Source organism: Camarhynchus parvulus, chromosome 14 (genome assembly GCF_901933205.1).
Source record: "Camarhynchus parvulus chromosome 14, STF_HiC, whole genome shotgun sequence".
NCBI classification, from domain to species: Eukaryota; Metazoa; Chordata; class Aves; order Passeriformes; family Thraupidae; genus Camarhynchus; species Camarhynchus parvulus.
In genome coordinates this window covers 1267032-1288421 of record NC_044584.1, presented here as the reverse complement: position 1 = coordinate 1288421, position 21390 = coordinate 1267032, and the positions used below count along the sequence as shown (strand labels likewise).

The window sequence follows — 21390 nt, the reverse complement described above, 5'->3', positions numbered from 1 at the left end:
GGGAACCAGTATGGAAATCCATGGAACTACCTGAGCTCCAGTCTTCTAAACCTGTTTTGGGCTGGGGAAGTCTGTCTAGACAGAGCAGAAAGTGTTTGTAAAGCGAGGCTGGGCTTGATGCTGGTACCTGAGAGTGGGTCAGCTCTGATGGGACACTTGCCTTCATGTGTGGCTGCTCTGAGGCCATGGGGGAAAATGGGGGGCACTGAGGGGGAGCTTGGGAGGGGATGTTGTGAGGGGAACATTGAGAGGGAATGTCCACAGTGGGATTGAGGGGAAACTGCAGGGGGTTACTGAGAGGAAAAAACAGAGAGGGGACACTCTGAGAGGGACATTGAGAGAGATCATCTCTGTGGGACTGACTGAGAGGGGAAGTTGGAGGTGACTGAGGGGAAACTGAGAAGGGAGACTGTGAGGGGGATGGCTGTGAAGGGGGCATTGAGAGGGGACATCCATGGTGAGACTGAGAAGGCGGACTGGAAATGTAACTGTGAGGGAAAACTGAGGACAACTCAGGGAGAGACTGAGGGGACATCCACGGTGAGATTGAGAGGAGAGACTGGGGTGGGGGCTCTGAGGAGTATGAAGGGAGGAAAGACTGAGGGAGCATTGAGCCATCCGTGGTGGGACTGAAAGAGGAGATTGTGGGGGAGACTCTTAAAGGACTGAGAGGGGAAGGGGGAATCGTGGGGAGATATTGGGGGGGGCACAGTGAGGGGGGCACTGCAACATCTGAGGGCAGTCAGAGAGGGGACTGGAGGGGAGTCAGTGAGGGGAGACTGGAGAACGACTGAAGCAAGGGCTCTGAGGGGAGACTGAACGGCCAATGAGCCGTCCATGGTGGGACTGCAAACGGAGATTGTGGGGATCACTACGAGGGGACTGAGGAGAAAGGGGGACTGTGGGGAGACTTGGAGGGGTCGTTGTGAGGGGAGCACTGAGACATCTCTGGTGGGACTGAGGGGAGACTGCAGGGGCCGCTGTGAGGGGGGAACAGACACCTGAGGGGAGTCGGAACACTGTGAGGGGACAGCTCTGGGGTCCTGAGGGGGAGCCCGACAGGAGCAAACAGGAAAGACCGAGGCGAGGACTTGGAGGGGGAGAAATGTACTCTGAGGGGACTGAAGGGAGACTGCGAGGGGCCACCGGGAGGAGGCACCTGAGGGCAGACGGAGGGGGTGCTGCGGAGGGGAGCCCCGACTGAAGCAAGCAGGGCAGACTGAGGCAGTGGCGGAGAACACCGAGGCGGGGCACGGCGGTGGAGAGCGAGCGCACGGCACTCCAGACACAGTGTGTGCGGCGGGGTGGTCGCCGCCTGACCCCCCCCACACCGTCCCCGAGCCCCTCAGCGGAGCAACTGAGGACGGCGCCGGGCGCTTCCGGCGCCGCGCGCGCCTTTCCGGCAGGGCGGGGCCGCGCCGCGAGCGCGGTGACGCAGCGCGCAGGCCCCGCCCCCGCCCCCGCCCCCGAGGGCTCTGGAAAAGAGAAGAGAAAAAAAAAACTTTTTTTTTAATTGAGGAATCAACAGCCGCCATCTTGTCGCGGAGCCGGAGGCGCGGCGCGGGCGGAGCGGGCCGGGCCGGGCCGGGCCGGGGCAGCGGGGCCGCCCCGCCGCCGCACGGGGCAGCCGCGCCGAGCGCCGCCGACGCGCACAGGGGGCTCGAGCCAGCGGGGCGCAGCCGCCCGGAGCCAACCGACCGCCGCCGCCGCCACCGGGAGCCGCCGCCGCCGCCGCGCCGCGCTCATTGTTTTGGGGCGTTTTTGGGGGTCGGCGCGTTTTTCCGCTTTTTTGGTGATTTTTTTCCTTTTTTAATTTTTGCCCCCCCTCCCTTCTCTTCTCCTCCCCCCTCCTCCCTCCCCTACCTCGGCCGCGGGCGGGCGGCGGGCGGGGGCCGGGGCGAAGCCGCCGCCGCGGAGGGGAGGGGACGGGGCGAGGCGAGGGGAGCGTGTGGGGGGGCGGAATGCGCCCCGAGTGACGGCCTGAGCCGCCATCCGGGCACCGCGGCGGGGGGAGCGCCCGGGAGGAGCGCGGCCGGCAGGGAGGGGGCGCTGGGCCCTTCGCTCCCCGCCCCGAGCCCTCCTCCCTGCGGCCTGCGGCGGCCCGGCATGGGGGAGCGGGGGCGGCCGGCCGGGCACTGAGCGGCGCTGTTGGGTTCCCGTGCGGCGGAGGAGCGGGGACAGCGAGCTCGGCCCCCCCAGAGCACCCCCCGACAACGATCACCGGCTCCGCCGCTCCGGCCACCATGGCGGAGAACTTACTCGACGGGCCGCCCAACCCCAAGCGAGCCAAGCTCAACTCGCCGGGTTTCTCCGCCAGCGATAGCACAGGTAAGGCCGCGGGGGTGGCTCGGGTGGGGCTCCACGGCGGTTCTCCCCCCCACACCCCCCCGCCCCTAGCGCCCCGCCGGAGGGGGGGCCCGGGGGCCCGCCCGCCCTGCCGCGGTTCCTGGCGGGGGTGGGTTGGGCCTCCTGCAGTCGAAGTTACCGGGCGGGACCCGTACGCCAAGTACCGTCCCGGCTATAAATAGCGGTTGGAAAGAGACGTTTTTTGAGTTGGGTTTCCCTTCTTTTCCTTCATCATCTTCGTTTTTAGTACCTCGGTTTGGGTGATGGGGGTGGACAGGTGAGTGGGGTGTGGGTAGGGAAGGAGAAGGGCCAGGCATGGGACGCACCGACCGTCCTGCTTATTGTACAATCATGGAATGGTTCGGCTTGGAAGGGACCTTAAGGCCCGTCTTGTTCCATCTTCTGCCATGGCGGGGACACCTTCCACTATCCCAGGGTGCTCCCAGCTCCGTCCAGCCGGGCCTTGGACACTTCCAGGCGTGGGGCAGCTGCCGCTTCTCTCGGCAGCCTCGCTATCGTCAAAGGAAGGAATATCTCCCCGATACAGATTGTAAATCTACCCTCCTTCAGCTTAAAGCTGGAAGTGCCTTCTTGGAAGGGTAGTTGAGGTTTCTATCTACTCCTTAAACCCCACAGATTACCCACAGCTAATAGCCCTGTACGGGCTTTTTCACTGTGCCCCTGTGTGTGACACACTACGGAATAAAAACTCCTTAATAGCTACTTAGTCATAGAATGATTTGGGTTGGAAAGGACCTTGAAGACCATCTAATTCTACCCTCCAGTTAATACTTTGTGCTTTTTTTGTACCTCCCAACCTGTGACCGAGGTTTTAAGGTATTTGGCTTAAACTGTTTCAATCATTTTTCCTTTAAACCCCAAACGATTTGCCGATAATAATTGAAGTTGTGGGGCTGCTTGCATGCCGAAATGCCCGGCAGCCTGGCAGTCACTGCGACTTGTCCGTGTCGCGTAGTGTCTCTGGCGTGCCTTTTTCTTCAGTTGTGGTGGGTTTGTAGATAATAAAACACATCAGAATGTCTCGTTTCCAGTCAGTGTGTGCCCGTTGTAAATACACACGTGTGTGCACGAGAGCATGTGTGCCTGGACCGGCCTCTCCCGGTGTTCTGACTGTTTCAATCCCTGAAAGAGTGGTTTGAGAAGAACACGAAGTCTGTGGCACTTGAATTTCTGCTTTCAGAGATTAATGAATCTTGTGGAAAGGATAGTGATAAGTTAATCATGCTGTGCCTGCTGTGTTTTCATAGACTGAAAAAAAATATTACTATAATTGAGCTGATAAATTCTGTGGGTTTTTTCGTCTTGCTCAATCTGCATTTGGCAACACTTTACAGATGCTTCGGTCCTTTAGGGGTTTTTTATGGAAACCTTCTCTTCTCAGCCTGCAAATAAATGAAACAAGCGAGAAAGAAACAGTATCGAGTAAGAATTGTCAGGGAATATCTAGGTGAGGTCTTGTGATCAATCCCTGTTAATCCCTGGTGTGGAAGCGCTGGAATATATGGAAGGCTGATACACAAGTTGCTGCGAAATGCTCTTTGTAACTCAGGACAAATACAGTTTATAGTTCTTTAATTCTTCAGCGAGACATTTTAGAGTCTCCTGGTAGCCAGTGTCTTGGTTTGGTTTTTTTTTTTTTTCCTTTCTTCTTTCTTTTTTGAAGTTCACTTGGGCTGTTCTGGAATGCTTCAGTCTTAATTACGTCCTGTTCAGCAAGTTCTCGTGTGTCTCGGGGAGCTCTGTGTGCTGCTGGATGTGTGAACTCCAGCATCTGCAGAAAGTTCTGCAGAGCTCAGCGGCCCTGGGGGCACTTGGGATGGCAAAACCCGAGTTCTGTTCTGGACAAGTGTGTCCGAGGAGTTCTGTCATCGTCCTGGTGTTCCATAGGCAAAAGTACCTCTCTGCCAAGGGTGTGGGTAATGTTTGTGCACTTAAAGAAAGGGTTGTTTTTTAGGAAAAGCGCTTCTAGGTTTGTTGCCAGCAGTTAATGCTGCTCGTTGAAGGATCGCTGAAGGTTTCCGTGCATTGTGGCAGGCGATACAAATAGTTTGAGTAGTGATTGCTGTCAAATGCCTGCTCCTGGAACTAAACCAGGCTGCTCCCTGCTGCTGGGGTTTAAATGGAAAAGTTCTGTTGCAACCTGGAAAGTGTCCTTTGTGATCAGGGGAGCCTGGGGAGATGAGTCTGAAGATTTTGCCCTGAGTTGAACAGAATTATTGTAACTGCAGTGGTAGCCCCACACGGGTGGGTGCTGTGGCTGCCGTGAGCAGGACGTGCTTTCACAGCCGCTGCGTCGGGCCCGGCTGAGCAGTTTGGCTCAAGCCTGCGAATGCTCACACCCGAGGCTCTGATGGCAGGCCTGAACATTGGGCAGAAAGCAACTGCTCTCCTCCTTGTTTATATTTCTCTTGATGCTTTGATGCGGTGATGTTAAGCAACTCCTTTTGTCAGGGTAAGTTTTAGCTGCCTTTAATCTTTCTGATAAAAATAGCTCCTCAGCTTACCGGGGCAAAGTTTGTGCCGTTGAAATTGGTCTGTTTACCTTCTGAAAATAAGGCCTTTTCTGTTAAACCTAAGCAGCTAAATCCAGTGTCTGGTGTTGCAGAAGGGTGTAGAGATGAAAGGATAACAGAAATGGGTGCTGTGACCATCGTTAAGTTTCATGATAGTCTCATTTCACAGCTGCCCTGCTGCTCTTTGTATCAATAAGGGAGGTTAAGACTCCTGGCTGTTAACTTCGCTTGCCATTGCTGTGCTGTATTGAACGAGGTGACTGCTGTGGTAAAATGTCCGTGGGAAAGATTTTTCCTTGTCTAGCCAGGTAGGAGTAGTGCTTTTGTCTAATTACTGCTTTATTGGATACACAGGCATTTTCATACCTAAACATTTGTCTCCTCTGTGGCTGTTGTGAGATGTTCTCATCCAGCGCCGCAGAATAAACAAGAGACTCCTACAAAAAGTAGAATTACAGTAACTTTGCTTATGGCAGTGTGTTATTTCAGTGCTGTGATTGTTTTGTACATTGCTGGCATTGGTCCTTCAGCAGAATGTACACAGACCTGGTGGCGTTCTCGAGCTGCTCTCGGGCTGGTTGGGAAAAACGTGCCTGAATGGAGCAGCAGCACAGCTGGAGGTGTTCAGGGCCCCTGGACTGTGGTCCCTTCTGCAGGTAGCTCAATGTGGGTCTGAGTTTCACTAAAGTCATGCTTCTGTCTGCCTTCAGTGTGTTCCCTGCAGCTTCTGCTGCTGTGGTGCTGCGCCAGTTCCAGAAACAACACAGCGTAATCTGGGCCAGAGCAGAGGGTGTCCCTGACGGCATCAGGAGTTAGCAGATTCCTAAAGTAGGTGAAGTTGGGAAGAAGGTGAGATGAGCAGCTTCCAAAGTCCATTAGAGCTAGGTTTTCACTTCGCACTTCCTTGTGTAGGGGCTTTTGTTGATTTTTAATTCTTTTTTTCCTCCGTAACTTCTGATCCTGCACAGATTAAGCCGCATGGCTGCTGCTGCTGCAAAACCTGTGGGCCAAGCTCCCCGATAACTCCTGTTCTCTTCCTGGCCCGTGTGTTGGCATCCAGGGCCTGGATTTTACACTGGGGAAAGGCTGGCCCTGTTGCACGTGCCTCCCTACGTGCTGAGATAAGTAGATCTCTGGCTGACTCCCAGCCAGCCACAGAACTTCACAGGAGGGAGTTCGTGTCGATGCGCAGCCTGATTTGATCCTTCTCTCCTGCCAAAAACCAGATAGGTGTATTGCACTGGATTTAGGTTTTAGTTTGAAAAGAGGTGGACAAAAGCAAAGTAGCTTAAGGAAAGACAGCAAGGTTTTCTAAGCTTGTGTTCACATTCTTAGCAGAGACTTCAGATGGAGTGACGTCTCGGTGATCTAAACCCAGATTTTGTTTGGGCACGTGAAAGCATTAGTATGGGTGTTTTAAAGGGTTCATTCCTGCATGGCTGGAAAGCCTCATGGAAGCCTGTGTAATCCATCTGCTCTTGTTCTGTGTGGTACCTGCAAAACTCGAGTGTCGTGTGTGCTGCGGCAGTAAGAATCACAGTTACACACTCACTTCCTTATTCTCTCCCTGGAACAAGGAAAAGGATAATTTCATTAAGTGAACACATTCTCATTTATAGGCAGAAAATTTAGGGAAGAAATTCATTTTCTGAAAAGCTGTAGGTGAAGAAATGTGCATAGTTGTAATTATTCACGGGAATGTCCTTTTTGTTTGTTTGTTTGTTTTGTGGTGCTTGTGCCCTAACTATCTGGGATGGGAAAACGAGGTGAGATATTCATGGCTACATTGTTTCTTGTGGAATACTTGATGGTTATATTGTTTAAGACTCATGGAACCATGGGGGTGGTAGATGGGAGGGAATGATGCCAAGGAAGATGTTTACTTTGAGCTAGAAGTTTGATACAAACTCTTAGTTTTTTTTCACCTGAAGTGACTGACCTGCGTAATTTGATGCCAGAGTTTGTGATCTGGGACAGGAGATTTTTGAGATTAGAAATGGGCTCATTTATAGAGTCTAGCACAGCTAATTCTTACCAGTTCCTGGGGCACTGCTGATAGCATGGTCCTGTGTACTCTCCCAGTGTTTGTGGGCTTTTACAGGTTTTTCCAAAGAGTTTGACACTCATGTCTGTGTGGGATGAAAAGTTGAGCAGATGATCTGCTAGCCTGATCATATGTGACAGTCCATAGTCCTACCATTATGCCCATTCCTTTATTTTTTGAAATTCATACTTTGATAATTGCACATAGTCTGGGGACTTCAAACTTATTCCCCCTCCAGTCACTTAAAGTTAACTAGGAAACTGCTGTGCCACAGAGCTCCTGGAGAAGCCGTGCCAGCAGCAGGCAGGAATAGAGGCTGTGGCTTTGCCGTACTCCAGAGATCTCTTGGTAGCTTGTGAAATGATTCCCAGTTTTCTGCTGCAGATTATTCACTTTCTATTTTGGCTGGACGTTCCTTGGAGTTGCCGTCCAGTGCCATTAATTATTTCTACAGCAACATGCTGTGCTTTTTTATTATACCTGCAGCTTCACATTAAAACCCCCCACATATTCTTAGTGTTTATCTTTATTATATTTTACTTACTGTTGCTGTCTGCTAAGAGAGAAGAACGTGAAAAAAACCCCTCACCCTATTAACAACATACTGCAAGTTAATGTGAAACCAGGGTGGAGAGGGTAGTTGAAAAACACAATTTAAAAAATTCTGGGGTTTGTTCTTATACAGTGAAAAAAATTGAGGGATAACTTAGAAATCTGACACTTCCACCCTAATTTGGTTTACACTTTCAAGAATTTTTGCTTTGTAAATCTTCCTTTTAACATATGTTATATTTTCCATCTGTCTTCTCAGATGTCTAAGATACAGAGAGAACCTAAATTGTTTATTTGGAAAACTCTTTAATAAAGATGCTTCAACAAATACTATTAAGTATTTTACAGAATCATAAGTGTGAATTAAAAGAAAACTGCAACTTCTATTAGTAGGGGTAATTATAACTCTTAATCTAAATCTCTTAACACACTCTTCCTTTCCTGCTTTCTTATTTGCCATCACTGAGAAATAAGGATGTTATTTATGACACTGGATAAATATAGTATTTTTGGTTTGCAGTTTGTGTGTGGATATATTTTTATTTATACATCTGTAAGTCAGTAAAATAATCCCCAGCTTCCCTGCTGGTCACCTTTAGTGCTGGGGAGGTTTCCTGGGGAAGACAACATTGGGAAAAGGAGTCGTTCTTCCCTGGATGTCTGTTCCTCCCAATCTCCTGGGCACATGTCATTTTCCTGCTGCAGTTGGACACAGCAGAGACAGGAATCAGAGCTGGAGCCTTTCTGCTGCAGAGTGAGAAGTAAAATGGGGCATTGCATTGCAGCCCCTGTCCGTGTGTGTGTCACCAGCAGAGCACGAGCTGCTCTCTTGCTCTGCCCAGCTTTGCCACCACAGGTACCTGGGTTAGTGGGTGTTGCTGGTGACATCACTTCTGTGTCATCTCTTGTGTAGTATCATCATCTCATGGAGAGAAGAGATGGGGAAATTACCAAGTGGCTTGAGTTAAGTACTGAGTATGAGTCTGGTTTGGAATTGCTGTGAAGTTTTTTCCTAAGTTCATAAACTCCCTAAAGGAAAGTATTAATGAGAATGGTTCAAAACAGCCTCATCCCTTTGAAATCAATGCTTTAAAGTAAAAGATTCATGAGAGTTGGGTTTTTTTGGTATTGTCAGTTACGGCTGGAAGCTTTTTTAAACGTAAATATACAAAAATTGTTAGTTTCAAGTGCTCGTCTGCAGTTACTTCCTTGTGTGTGTTTGGTTTGGTCTGGGTTGTATGTCCTTGCACAGCTGAATTTGAGTTGCCAAGCAGAAGACAGTTCCCTTAAATTTGGTATCAGAAATAAAGAGGGAAAAGTGGCATTAAAAAGAATGGAATTTGTACTTTTTGCAGCTTTTATACATCACAGAGGAGACTCCAGAGTTACCTGTTTCATAGTAATGTTGTTAAGTTTTTTTTCCTTGTTTCATAATATTACTTCAAGTACATATTTATATATTTCACTCTTCCCAGAACAGGCCTGTTCTGTGGTTCTGTTGGAGAAGCTGTGTTAAGTGGGAATTGTCATAGAAGGACTCGTGTAGCTGAAGGGAGCTCCTGAGCCAAACTGAGCTCCAGTTCTCACCACTGACACTGTCACTCATTGTGGGGAGCATGAGGAGCTGAACACTTCAAAACCTGAACCACCTGTGTTGGAAATATATTCACTGAGAAGTCTCTGGCCAGGCAATGTCACAACTAAAGTTTGTCTGTCAAGATAATTCGTGTCCTTATGTGTTATGTGCTGATTCCCTTTCCAGGTGGGCAGTGAGGGTGGCACAGCCTTAAGGGGAGCTGTGGGAGCCAGCTCGAGGCAGCCACGAGCACACACTGGCTTGGTACAGGCTGTGCATGTCATACTGACTTAAGCAAGTGCCCACTATTAATTACCAGACTCTCAGATGACTCTTTTTTAAAGGGTCATTCAGAATTTAAATGTTCTGTCAGCTGTTAAATTTGGGCAAGAGGCACGATGTGTGTGTTTGTGATAGGATGAGAAGGCAGTCTCACTTCTGTTAATGTTAATGTGCTGCAAGAACCTTAAAGTGTTAATCTTCATCTGGATGATCTTGTGAATGAGAAGCTGATGTTCCCAATGTGGTGTCTCCCAGCCCATAGGCAGATTGCCTCCTCTTCCTTCTGTCTGGGTTTCTCTTCTTATGGTAAATAAATTTACTGAAGCCTTCTGGTCTGTAAGAGGGTTTGCCTGGTAGCCATGTGCACTGGGACAGTAGCCATGTGTGTCTTGTGGATGCTGCTGGGTGGGATTTAGACTTCTTCACAAGAGCAGACATGGCAACTGTGTCAAAATAGTGAAGGTACCTTGGGAAACGATTAAGAGGAAGAATGGTTTTGGAGAGGGGCAGAGGAAGGCAAAGGCAATCCATCATTTGCCTCCAGATGCTTCTAAGAGCAGACCAGAGTGAGTACTCTTGTTGGGCTGCTTCTGCCACACATTTTGGGGTTACCTTGGCTTTATTCCCCTCTGGCCTCTGGGAAGAGATTAGAGACTAACTTCTTATCTGGATATTTTTCATATTTGCTTCTTTATTTGCTTAGTGCCAGGTGCAAGGCCCATTTAATGTGCTCTCATATACTGCTTTGTAATTGATAGGGAAACATTCAAGTAATCTGTGATTTATTTTTATGAAAGGGTAGAATAATCCTTAAACCCACCAATTACTTCTGAAATAAACCAGTATCTCAGGTTTTTCTAGATTTTAACCCAGGTTGTGTTGTCACTATGAGCACAGCAAAAGAGAGATGGTGGAGACAACTTGGACAAGTAGAGCAGAGAGAACCTTGAGGTTATGACATTGTGATACAAGACATGGAGGTGGAAAGAGAGCCTGGGGACTGAACCTGGTGTGACCAAGGAGGGATCTCAGTTTATACTGCTCTCTTTTCATGGAGATGAGGAGGAGGACAGGGACAGAGCAGGTGGCTTTTCCTCTATCAGCTGGTAGTTGTTATCACACCTTAGTGGTGGTACAAAGGATGTGGATATGTGCATTTTCCCCATCCTGGCTCGTGTGTCTGCTGGTGGAGCTGGTGTCAGGAGCTGAGTCAGGAATACAGGTAGTACTGCAGTAGAGGTTAGAAGAGAACTGATTTTTTTTCATTAGTTTCATGATTTGTTTGTGTAACAACCTTCAGTTTTGAAAAGTCACTTACTTGCTGAAGCCTTACCAGAATGGATTGGGGAAGATATTAGGAGCTGTCTCTAAAATCCCAGCCACAGGAAAGCAAGCAAGGCAAGTGTTAAACCCATTTTCAAAAAGGGTTAAAAGACAATACAGTCAGCTACAGACTGTTCAGCCTCCTCTTCATCACTGGGAACGTCATGGAGGAGCTGGAGTGAGTTCAGGGAAGGCTGCTCAGGAGTTTGGGGGCTGGAGCATGTGCCCTGTGAGAGGAGGTGGAGAGCTGGGCTGCAATCAGACCTGATGTCCCTTCCAACCTGAGTGACTTTGGGCCTGCCAACAAGAGAGAGCTGTGATGATGATTGCAATGAATTTTTTAGAGATAAATCCAAGGATTGCAAAAGGTGATGTTCACATCAACGCATTTGAGTTTTGACCACTCCAGTGACTTAGGAACGAGCAACCCAGACTGTATTCCTTTCTCATCCCAAGTGCAAGTAGTTTAAATGACCAAGCAGGTAGAAATTTAGTTAAATATTCAAATCTCTTATTTTTCAAGCCATAAATAGTTGGGACTTATCCACATCCTCGATGCTGGATCTCTTATTCCTTCTCATCACCCTCCACCCAGCCATCAGGGTCTCCTTAACCCAGCCAGGTCCCTCATCACCATCATTCTCAACCTGGTTGTTAAACATGGTGTTCAGAAGTGATGCTGCTCTGCTGAAAGTGAAGGTCAGATGCATGTCAGTGCCCAAGCTTTCCATGTCTTGTTAGGGAAAGACACAAATCAGAAGTTTCCTTACTGGAAATTTTAGATTTTCCATGCACACGTTGTTTAATTGTTCTAAAACATTAAATGCAATAATTGTCTTTTGTAAAACAATAAATTACAGAATCTTCAAACCTGGAAAGGAAGTTGGAATGGACGTGGTAATTGCTGACTGTGCCACACAGTGTGGCTATTGAGAGGAGCTACCTGACAGTGAATTTTAGGCAATGGCTGGAGCTCTGAACTGTTGAGGCTTTGTCTGCTGGGGTCTGGCGTGATTGAAAGAAGCCTTACAAAACAAAATTGGGCTCACTGAAATGTAACAGCTATGTTGGCATGAAAGAAAGGCCCGGTGAAAATACTGCTTGTGTGCTGGACTTGAGTGTCTGCTTCATGCCATGAACAGTCAGTTTGTGACAGGACAACTCCCAGTCACGTCTCAAGCAAAGATTATGCTGTAAAAAATGAAACAGAATTTGATAGTTCTCCTCCTGCTTGCTGTGAGATACATTTGAGATAATAGGACACATAATGAAACACCTTAGGATGTTTGTCACCTCTCCAGGCTTAGCTAAAGGGGGAAAAATGGTGACATTGAAACAAGTTAATTGATTGAATATGTATATTAGGAAAGTCTCCAAGTAACAGTCACAAGCAGTTGTACAGATGAGAATGTTCTGCCTTCAGGATGCAGCAGAGTTTTGGGGTTTTTTTCTGCTGAGAAGGCCTAGAAGGAAACAGAACATGTTTTTTTTTTTTAATTCTGGTTGCTGAAAGTGTTGTCCAGGAAGGCAGAAAACTGTGACATTTAAGCTCATAAGACTGAAATTAGGAGAGAAACAGTCTCAAGTGTGGTTATCTTCTATGTGTGAAAATAGCTGCTCGAGGATTGCTGAATGCTCAGATTGGAGAAGGAGCCCTTTGGAAAGAGTGGGGGTGTGGTACTTGCCTAGTGCTTTTCTATGCCTTCCAGAAAACATAATCTCTGTTTTTTTGGTGCTCTGCTGTTAAGAAGACGTTGGGGTTTATGTGGCAGAGGTAATGAAAGGTAGCAGGTTGAGGATCAGAGGTGCTGTGTTAGAGACAAGACACAACGAGGTGAATCTGCCCAGCCTTGGTCAGCTCTGCTGCTTCACGAGCCCTGAGTTAGAGGTATGTGCCTTTTGGGTTTAGGGAATCTGTTCTCCTTTAAAATCCACACCACTTTGCCTGCTCTGATGTGTGCTGGGTGCTTTGAGGATGGAGCAGGTTAAAGCTTGGTGGGATTTGTCAGCAAAGGTGTTCCCTGACCATTGCTTCAGGTAACTGCATGTAAAGGCAAAGGCATCCCTTGTTTTTTTTGGTTTTTAGCCTCCTGGTAGCTGCCTTTGAGAAGCAGTTGAAGCATTGAGAATGGGATCAATTCTGTTCTTGTTGTGAGGATGGAGGCACTGCAGTTGCTTTTCATTTCTCTGTCAGTAGAAATGGGCCATGTTCTTATTATGGCAGATTTTTATATGTGTGTAAATATACTTATTCTTTTTATAACTGCCAAGACAATCTCTTATCTTTATGGATTTGTTGCAGACATGCTCAAGTAGATTTTTGTTTTCTGTTGTATTTTATAACCGTTGTAAAATGTGCCTTGTGTTGCTGTTTTTAATGTGCATGGCTCTGATGAAATATAAAAGAAGATGATTAATCATTGCATGAACAATTGAATTCTTGGTGAATTTTTACAGGACCATTGTGTTAAGTTGTTTACCTGCTTTTTATTTTCCTGCTGGCAGAGCAGTACATTTTCCATGTCTAACCTAAATGTACAGCCTTCTTACAGGAGCTTAGGAGTGGTAGATTATTTCAGGTTTTAAGTGGCAATATTCCCAAATGCTTTCTTCACTCTTTTTTGTAAACTGCAAAAACATTTCCAGTTCTTGGCTCTGGCAAGACTGAGCGAGTCCAGCCAGCCAAGCAAAAAAACAAATTGAGCATTTATACTCCAGCATCCCATTTTGAAATACAGCTGGAAAAAACTACTCTTTAAGCCACAGCAACATCTTCCCCCTTGACATTTTGTCTCTTCTTCTCTGCCCCTTATCCCCACACCCCCATATCTATTGTCCATGAAATATTAACAATTTTGATGCAGAAGTTTGGAAGAACACCTTTTTGTGGGATTTACAGAAGTTGTGTGAATGAACACTGGAAACCTTGAATTTGGGGGAGCTGGGGTGGTGAGGGCAGTTGAAGAGAGGCAAAACCTCAGTCCTGGCCCGTGTGCCACCCTTGGTGATGTGTGGGCAGATGGATTTGGTTGGGCTCCAGTGGCAGAGCCTCCCAGAGCCTCCAGCATTCCCAGCTGAAATAGGGAAATTTGGAAGAGGGAAAGAACAAAAATGTCAAGGAAGTGGCAGGCTGCAGCATGGTCAGTGTCCAGATGTTGTGTGGGAAACTGGAGGAGAGATGAAGTGATCACGGTGTCAAAGGTACACCAGGAAAGATAAACTAAATACCTGAAATGAAAGGCAGCAAGCAAGAGGAATTAAAAATACTTTAATGAATCTTGCTAGATGAAATGTTAGTTTGTTCTTTGCCTGCTTGGAAGGGAGCAGGGGCTCTGTTCTGAGCAGGGTGTATTTGTCACAGCCAACATCATGCAATCCTGGAAGGATTATTGACTCCAGTAGGTGATGATGGCAGACTGTGGGCCTCTAAAGGACATGGTGCTTTGAGCACCTCAAAACAGCCAGAATTTAATGTTTTTGTCTTTGTTTACTGTGCCTGTTTGTGTAACTCGCTAGGCAGTGCTAGTCTGACCATTTTTATTAGTTTTTCTTCAGTTAGGTTGAATTGGAAATGCACATGCTGACAAAAGCTATCACTACACTATTAAAATGTAGAGATGGCTTGGTGATGCATCTGTGCTTTGTGATACAGTTTGTGTTGCTTGAGGTTTGTTGGTTTTTTTCAATGTACCATCTTACATGATTTTTGCAGCCTGCATCTTGCACCAACTTTTTGTGGTTGAAGAGTGAATTAAACTTTAAAACAATTAAGCCTTTGGAATAACCTTCTTAAGTAAAGAACTCTTTGCTCTAGCCTGGAAAAAATGTGGTTTGTTGCTCAGTGTGAAGGAATGGGGTTTGTCAGGGCTGGCTTGGGGGGCAAAATAATGTTTTCACTCATTTATGTTACAGTGAGAAGTGGTTGTTTTAGTTCACATCCTTGGGTTGGAAAACTCTTCTAAGATGTGTTGTGTGTTTGAGCAGCTACTCTGGTGTATTGAGGCTGGTCTGCTTAGATGTTTTTGAATGTGTGCCTGTCTTTATGTCTTCAAATATGTAACTTTTATTTTCACATGGAAGTACCTATATACAGTGAACTAACATTCTATATTTTAGTTACATACTCAAACAACCTTGTTACACAGATGTTGCAGTAAAATATTTTAAAATATTTTAGTGAACCTGAGGTGGTCTTTTAAAGGAAAAAAAAAAGCCCCACCACTTTTTTATTAGCCTGGATGTTGCAGCCAGGCAGAGCTGTTCCTTCAAGTGGCTTAATGAAGATTTGATTGATTTATTTTGCTCATCTGGAGAGTGTGTGGATTACCTCTGTCAATATTGGGCATGATAAATGATAGCTGGGCACTTACAGAGCAATTTGAATTATTTGAGCTGTTCAGGAATCGAGCAGTGACTCGATTCAAGAGGCATTACAAGGAGAAAATGCTGAGTCCCTTTCGGGATCTTCTGAGGTTGCAGATCATGGTACAAATCAATGACTAGAAGCTGATCTTAAATGTCTTCATATGTGAGACTGGGATCAAACTGCTGAGGAAATCATTGTTGTTCTTTGGTGAAGTTTTGAAGCAGTGCTGGAAGATGTTCTTTGGCCATGTGCACACGTAAATGACAGGGTAGAATTGCAGGGTGAAATGCGGTGGCTTGGGATTACAGAGGAGGTTGGAAAAGGTGATGTAATTGCTCTTTTGGGAGCATAAATCAATAGGAAAAAAATCTGTTGTTATTTCTGCCTTCATCTTTTAGCCAAAACAAGGGAAATCTAAGCATTAGATTAGATCATTGTATTCATGCTACCTTAGTTTTCTTAAGCTTCATTTTGTCAAAATTCTTGCCAGAAAACCTGTTTATTGGCCAGTGCTGTGCCCTGTGTGGCTGTGTGTGCGCAGTGTGTGATGGCTGTGCTCTGAAAGGCTCTGCAGTTCGTGTCACAGGGACCCTCCCTCACCTCCTAGCCCTGGGTAAAGACATCCTGAATGCCTGTGGATGTTAATGCTGGTACAAAGTAGCAAAGATAAATATTTTAGCTACTCATTTATCATGTTTTCTCACCCATGTTTCTATTTTAACTTGTAGATTTCGGATCTTTGTTTGACTTGGAAAATGATCTTCCTGATGAGCTGATCCCCAATGGCGAGTTGGGCCTTTTAAATAGCAGTGGGAACCTCGTTCCAGATGCGGCTTCCAAACACAAACAACTTTCTGAACTTCTGAGGGGCAGCAGCGGCTCTTCCTTGAACCCAGGAATTGGCAATGTGAACTCGAGCAGCCCCGTGCAGCAGGGAGTCGCTGCTCAGGTGCAGGGGCAGCCGAACAGCGCCAGCATCGGCAGCCTGGGCGCCATGGGCAAGAGCCCGCTGAACCCAGGGGACTCCTCTGCTCCTGGCCTGGCCAAACAAGCAGCCAGCACCTCTGGACCTACCACACCTGCATCCCAAACTCTGAACTCTCAAGCACAAAAACAAGTGGGAATGGTGACGAGCAGCCCTGCGACATCACAGACTGGACCTGGGATATGTATGAATACTAATTTCAGTCAGACACACCAGAGCCTTCTCAACAGTAATTCTGGTCACAGTTTAATGAATCAGCCTCAGCAAGGACAAGGGCAGGTAATGAATGGATCTCTTGGGGCAGCTGGAAGAGGAAGGGGAGCAGGAATGCAATATTCTGCCCCTGCCATGCAGGGGAATGCAGGCAGTGTGCTGGCAGAGACTTTAACCCAAGTATCTCCACAGATGGCTGGGCACACCGGGCTGAACACAGCACAGACAGGAGCAATTACTAAAGTATGTACATGCCATTTACTGTATTCTATTTATTGCACTTGTTTTTCTCCATACAGGTGTGTAGGAAACACAGTAGATCCTTTTCTGGGACAGAACTAAAGGATGTGCTTTCCTGAGTCTGTAGTTCCCCATTTCAGTCACCAGTGATATTGTGAAAAAGAGATAATTGAAGCAATTCTTCTCATGTAATCAAAAATGAAAGCACTTGTTGAAAAAGACATCCTGGAAGCTAAAAGTTGGAAAGTATCTTAGCAGAGTGAATTAGAAAAGAGTAGCATAATCCTGCAGAAAGGAAGCAGATGATCTCTCGTGTGCAGGATCTCAATTTAGCTGCCAGACAACGCCATCTTCTAAAGCAATGTGAACACTTGGAGATTGAAGGGAGAGGTGTAGCAATTGCTCCTTTTGTCAAGGACCTCTGTCAGCAGCTGTGCAGCGAATGGTTTTTAAATATGGAGGAACTGATCTGGAAACGTCAAATTTCATGTAGATTGCCAAGCTAATGCAAACTGTGAAAGGGGAGGGCAAGAGCCTCATTTGGTGGCCGTTGTGGAGCAGGGCAGGGAATATATACCTGGAAGTATCTGCTTCTGTCATGGGGCACTGCTCTGGCTCCCTGTTTGATACAGTTACTGCTTTTTAGTTCTTTGTTTTCCAGGTGTGTGCTTAGAGCAGTGTTTTGACTGCTGCTCCTCCTGCCCTGTGCCTTATCTCTTATTTGGATTGTTTTGGTATAGTTCCTTCATGAAATTTTGTTGGCAAGCCCACCATGTTCTGATATGTAGAAAAAAGGTCAATTTTCATCTCTGATATTTTATCTATTCGTACATCAGTCGCTGTTGTCACTGTAGTTTATTAGCATGTAAATGTTAATTCATTGATGTGTTAGTATTGTGGAAAAAATTGCATTGTCTGACATGAAAGTGTGTGTCCTGTACTCTGAAGAGGTGCTCACATCACTTTGGAGTACTGTGTAGTTAATTTTAATTTTTTTAAAAATAAAAACCATAAAAAGCATTCTCTCTGCAGTGAAGAGATGCTTTTGCTTATGGAAGAGATACTTGTGTTATGAGTGAAGGTCAGAGCATCTGAAAGTTGACATAACTGTTTTAGAGGCTGGAGACAGCTAATTTTGTTGTGTGGAAGCTGATTGGTCTGCACTGAAAGAGAGTCAGCTTATCTTTCTTTTGTTTTCCTTTGAAATTTGTGGGAAGAGTGAGGAATTCTATTTATCTGGCTTATTTCTGTGAATTTACAGATACCTGAGTTCTTGGGAGTAGATTTTTCCTAGTCACTATTCAGTTTCATGTGAACCAACTGAAGTAGAATTACCCCAAAGCAAAGGATTTGCTGACAGAGTCTGTGTGAGCCTTATGGGGGAGGTTCTGTGAGGTCTTGATTTATTTTAAACAAACCCACCTGGTAAAGAACAGGCCAGATCTCAGACAAATTCCAGATTTCAAGGACTTCAGGCTTAGCCTGTTGCCAGCTGCAAATGGATTCACCAGCTCAGGAAAGGGACCCAGACTGCCTCAGTTTACACATGTGCAAAAAGCAAAGTAAAGTTGGCTTGAGCAAGGAATACACTGGAAGAGACTGGTGACAGGACTTTTCATGATAGAGCATAAGTGATGAAATGATGCTTCTTTGAATGTGCACTTAAAATAATTTTAAAATCTTGGCCAAGTAAAACAGGAAAACTGGTGTTTTCCAGGGCTCCATCTCTTGTTGAATAATATGAAGCTTAAAAGTGTTGTGTTTCTTTAAAAAGTTTTACTTTATATACATCTTATTTTTCTCTTAGTAAAGAGAGCAGGTGAGCTCAGTGTTTTGCACAAAGATTTTGTGTTTCCATTTTGGAACAAATACCTTCTCCCTGAATTTTCTTGTGCCAAGCAGCAGTGTTCTCTATCTTTGCCATTTTCTTAGTTGGCATTTGAGGATTGCTGTCCTTTTCCAGTCTCTCCCCATCCCCCAGTTTATTGTCCTAATAGGATTATCAGCCATGATTGTGTGTTAGCTTTTTCTTATTGATGCTTCAGGAAAGCTTTTAAGAAAAGCAAAGAAAAACTTAGTGAGTTTGTCTGTTCTTCTGAAACTGAAATTTCTGCTGAAGCAAAATTTGGGTTAGTTTGTTTTTTCACCTCCTGATTCTCTGGTGTTTACCACTTAATGTGTACAGCTTAAAAGATTTAAAGAGCTGTAATAAAAGTGGTGAGGCAGCTGATCTACCTAATAGTGAACAGTGTCCAACTTGTCTAAACAGCTTAAAATGTAGCTGCCATCCTGCTGTATCTGTATCAAGGGTGGAAGGAAATTCTCTAGGTGATGACTGTGGCAATATCCTAAGGGAAACAAAGAGCTGTGAAGTACAAATGCAGAAAAAATACCTGAAAGAACTATTTATTATTCTAATTACATTAAAAATAAGTGATGTGCATCTCTGACTAACCTTGTTCAAGTACAGCTCTAGCCCATTTTTCTCAATTCAGTGTGTTTATATGCACTGTGGGGAACTCGTGACCCTTCATGATTTGGGACCAGTTTTGTTAGGCAAGACCTTGCTTCTGTGGTGGTTGGTTCTAATCCTTTTTTAGTGTGTGAGTAATCAATCCATTCCTTTTCCTGGTTTTGTTTGTTGTAGTGTGTTTATATAAGCATTCTTTCTATTAAGAGAAAAAGAAGGAAAAATATCCAGGATCTGGTCCCTTCACCTGATCTCAGAAATTGCAAGGATTCATTTCATCTGAATCATCATCAACCATGATTGTTGATTTGGTCTGGACTTGCTATTTTAAGGCAGGACTGAGCAGGGTGACTGAGGTTTGTATTCCTGTGCTTGCATGAGCCAAAGGTGGGGATAAACCTTACCTCTAACCTTTTCAAACAGGAGTGGAAAATAATTCTCAGTGTCAGAGGGCAAGAAGGTGCTGATATCAAGACAATTATTCTTCCATTGGCAAGGAGAGATTAAAATAAAATACTTCCTCAATCTGTAGAGATGTGAGCAAAGATTTCACATGATACTCCAAAGATCAGTGATTTTTCTTGCTGAGATAATCTGGAAACCTTTGAGGAGCTACCTCTTCCATGACACTGTGTCTGTCTCTGCTCCCCTCACTGGCAGTGTCCTTTCCTGTAACAATTTTGCTTGTAATTGTGGCATTGTGGCCCTTTATTCTTGGGTGATACTACAAGGAGAATTTTTATTGGACTGGGTTGAAATTCCTTAGGAAATCAGCTTTAAAGAGGAAAGGATTTATCTTTGAACAATTATTGATGGGAGTAGAGGAACAGATCATCTTGTCACAGTCATTTCCAGCAGTAATGAATTGCCCTTTTGTGTTGTACCATGTTTTTTGTTGAGTCCATTAAGTCCAGAAAACGTGTTTAAACCATCTAGAACATCTTGTTAGAGGTGTTTTTTTAAGATTGTTGGTTCTTAGATGTGATAAGCATTAACAAAGCTCAGCAGATGGTCATTGCTTCCATAGGAATGAGCATTTCAATGGAGACATGCTCGTGTCTCCTGTTGCTGTGGGAGCTCTTCTTCCCCAAGTGGAGGAGATGAAACCTTCCTGTTCTTTGTGGCTGCCAGGGGCTGGAAATTGAGTTTCTTTCATTGAGTTGTTAGAGAGTCTCTTGCTGAGATGCATTCCCTGTGTCTAGTGCAGCTGTCAAAGCCCATGTAAAGTTAGAAAAAATGTTGGAAAATTCCCGTTTATTTTGTATGGTTCTCAGGCTTCCTTTTTGCCCTGTGTTAGGAGTTCTGGACTGTGATTCCTCTACCTGGTGCTTCTGCTCTTTCTCTTAAGTGGTAAAGTCCCATTAAGATGAGAGGACTCTTGAGTGTTTTCTTTTCTCTGTGTTTCCAAGCTATAATGCCTCCTCGTACGATTCTGTAAAAGGAATCATCTTTTCTTCACTGACTTCAGAGTCCTGTCACTCCAACAAGGATATTCTGGTACCCAGCAGCAGAAATTAAGGAAAAAATTTGGAGTTGTGCATGGCTGATAATCTGCAGAAGGTATTGCTGTTAACCCACAGTGAAGATACAGCTTTCTGGGGGCTCCTTTCAAAGTATTTTTCTTTATAGAACCATTAAACCTACCCCAAGTTCAGCTTTCCTGCTGAAAGACAGACACAGTTTAATCAAACATTACTGGGCTCTATATGCCTCAGAAAAATATTTAATTTTTTGGTCAGACTGAATCTATAAAGAGACAAGAAGAAAATATTTGTTTATTTTCATACCTAGTTATGAGGTTTACAACATTAATGGTTGTTTGGGGGTTTTTTGGGGATACCTTTTTGAAGATGGAAGATTTTGAGTAACATCAATCTACCTATTTTGAAAACTCTGAAGGAAAATACTAATATTGATATGAAATAGAACCTGTGTGCAGGGAGAAAGTGATGGAAAAGCTGATCTGGCTGGCAGATCTTCCACTGTAGTATTCCAGGAGGTAGCAAGGAGTTTAGATCCAGAGTTCCAAGTGCTGTGTGCAAGAGATGAGTTTTCCTTACCTCTGTGTATGGGTTTAAGCCCCACTGGAAGTTGGTACCAGCATGGCATTGGCATCAAAACCTGAACAGGCTCAAAACAATCACTAACTGTGCAAAACTAGATCTGGTCTGCTGGATTTTTGCCTATGAGTGCAGAACAGTTTTTTCCTCTAAATGGTATTGGCCTAATTTGTTGGGACAGTGCATGTTTTCAACTTTATTTCAGTCTAAATAGCCACATGGCAGTGTATGCTTCAGTAAGAGTAGGGTCAGATTAAAGAGGAGGAGGAACTCTTACCAGAAGTGAACTTCAGAAACCAGTAAAATAATTTTTTATTTCTACCAAGAGAATAACCCGTTGTCTTGGGGCTTTTTAATGTTGAGCTATAAAAGAAGTGAATTCTGTCGTTGTTTCCAGGC

The 21390-nt window shown here is 45.4% G+C and overlaps 1 protein-coding gene across 1 annotated transcript in view; it reads left to right on the top strand.

The window, feature by feature from the left end:
* The first annotated feature begins 2243 nt into the window (after positions 1-2243).
* Positions 2244-21390, top strand: part of CREBBP (CREB binding protein) — a 94658-nt gene continuing 75511 nt past the window's right edge. Inside the window, 2 exon segments of the mRNA XM_030958368.1 lie at positions 2244-2328; positions 15752-16464. Coding sequence (XP_030814228.1) covers positions 2244-2328; positions 15752-16464 — 798 coding nt within the window.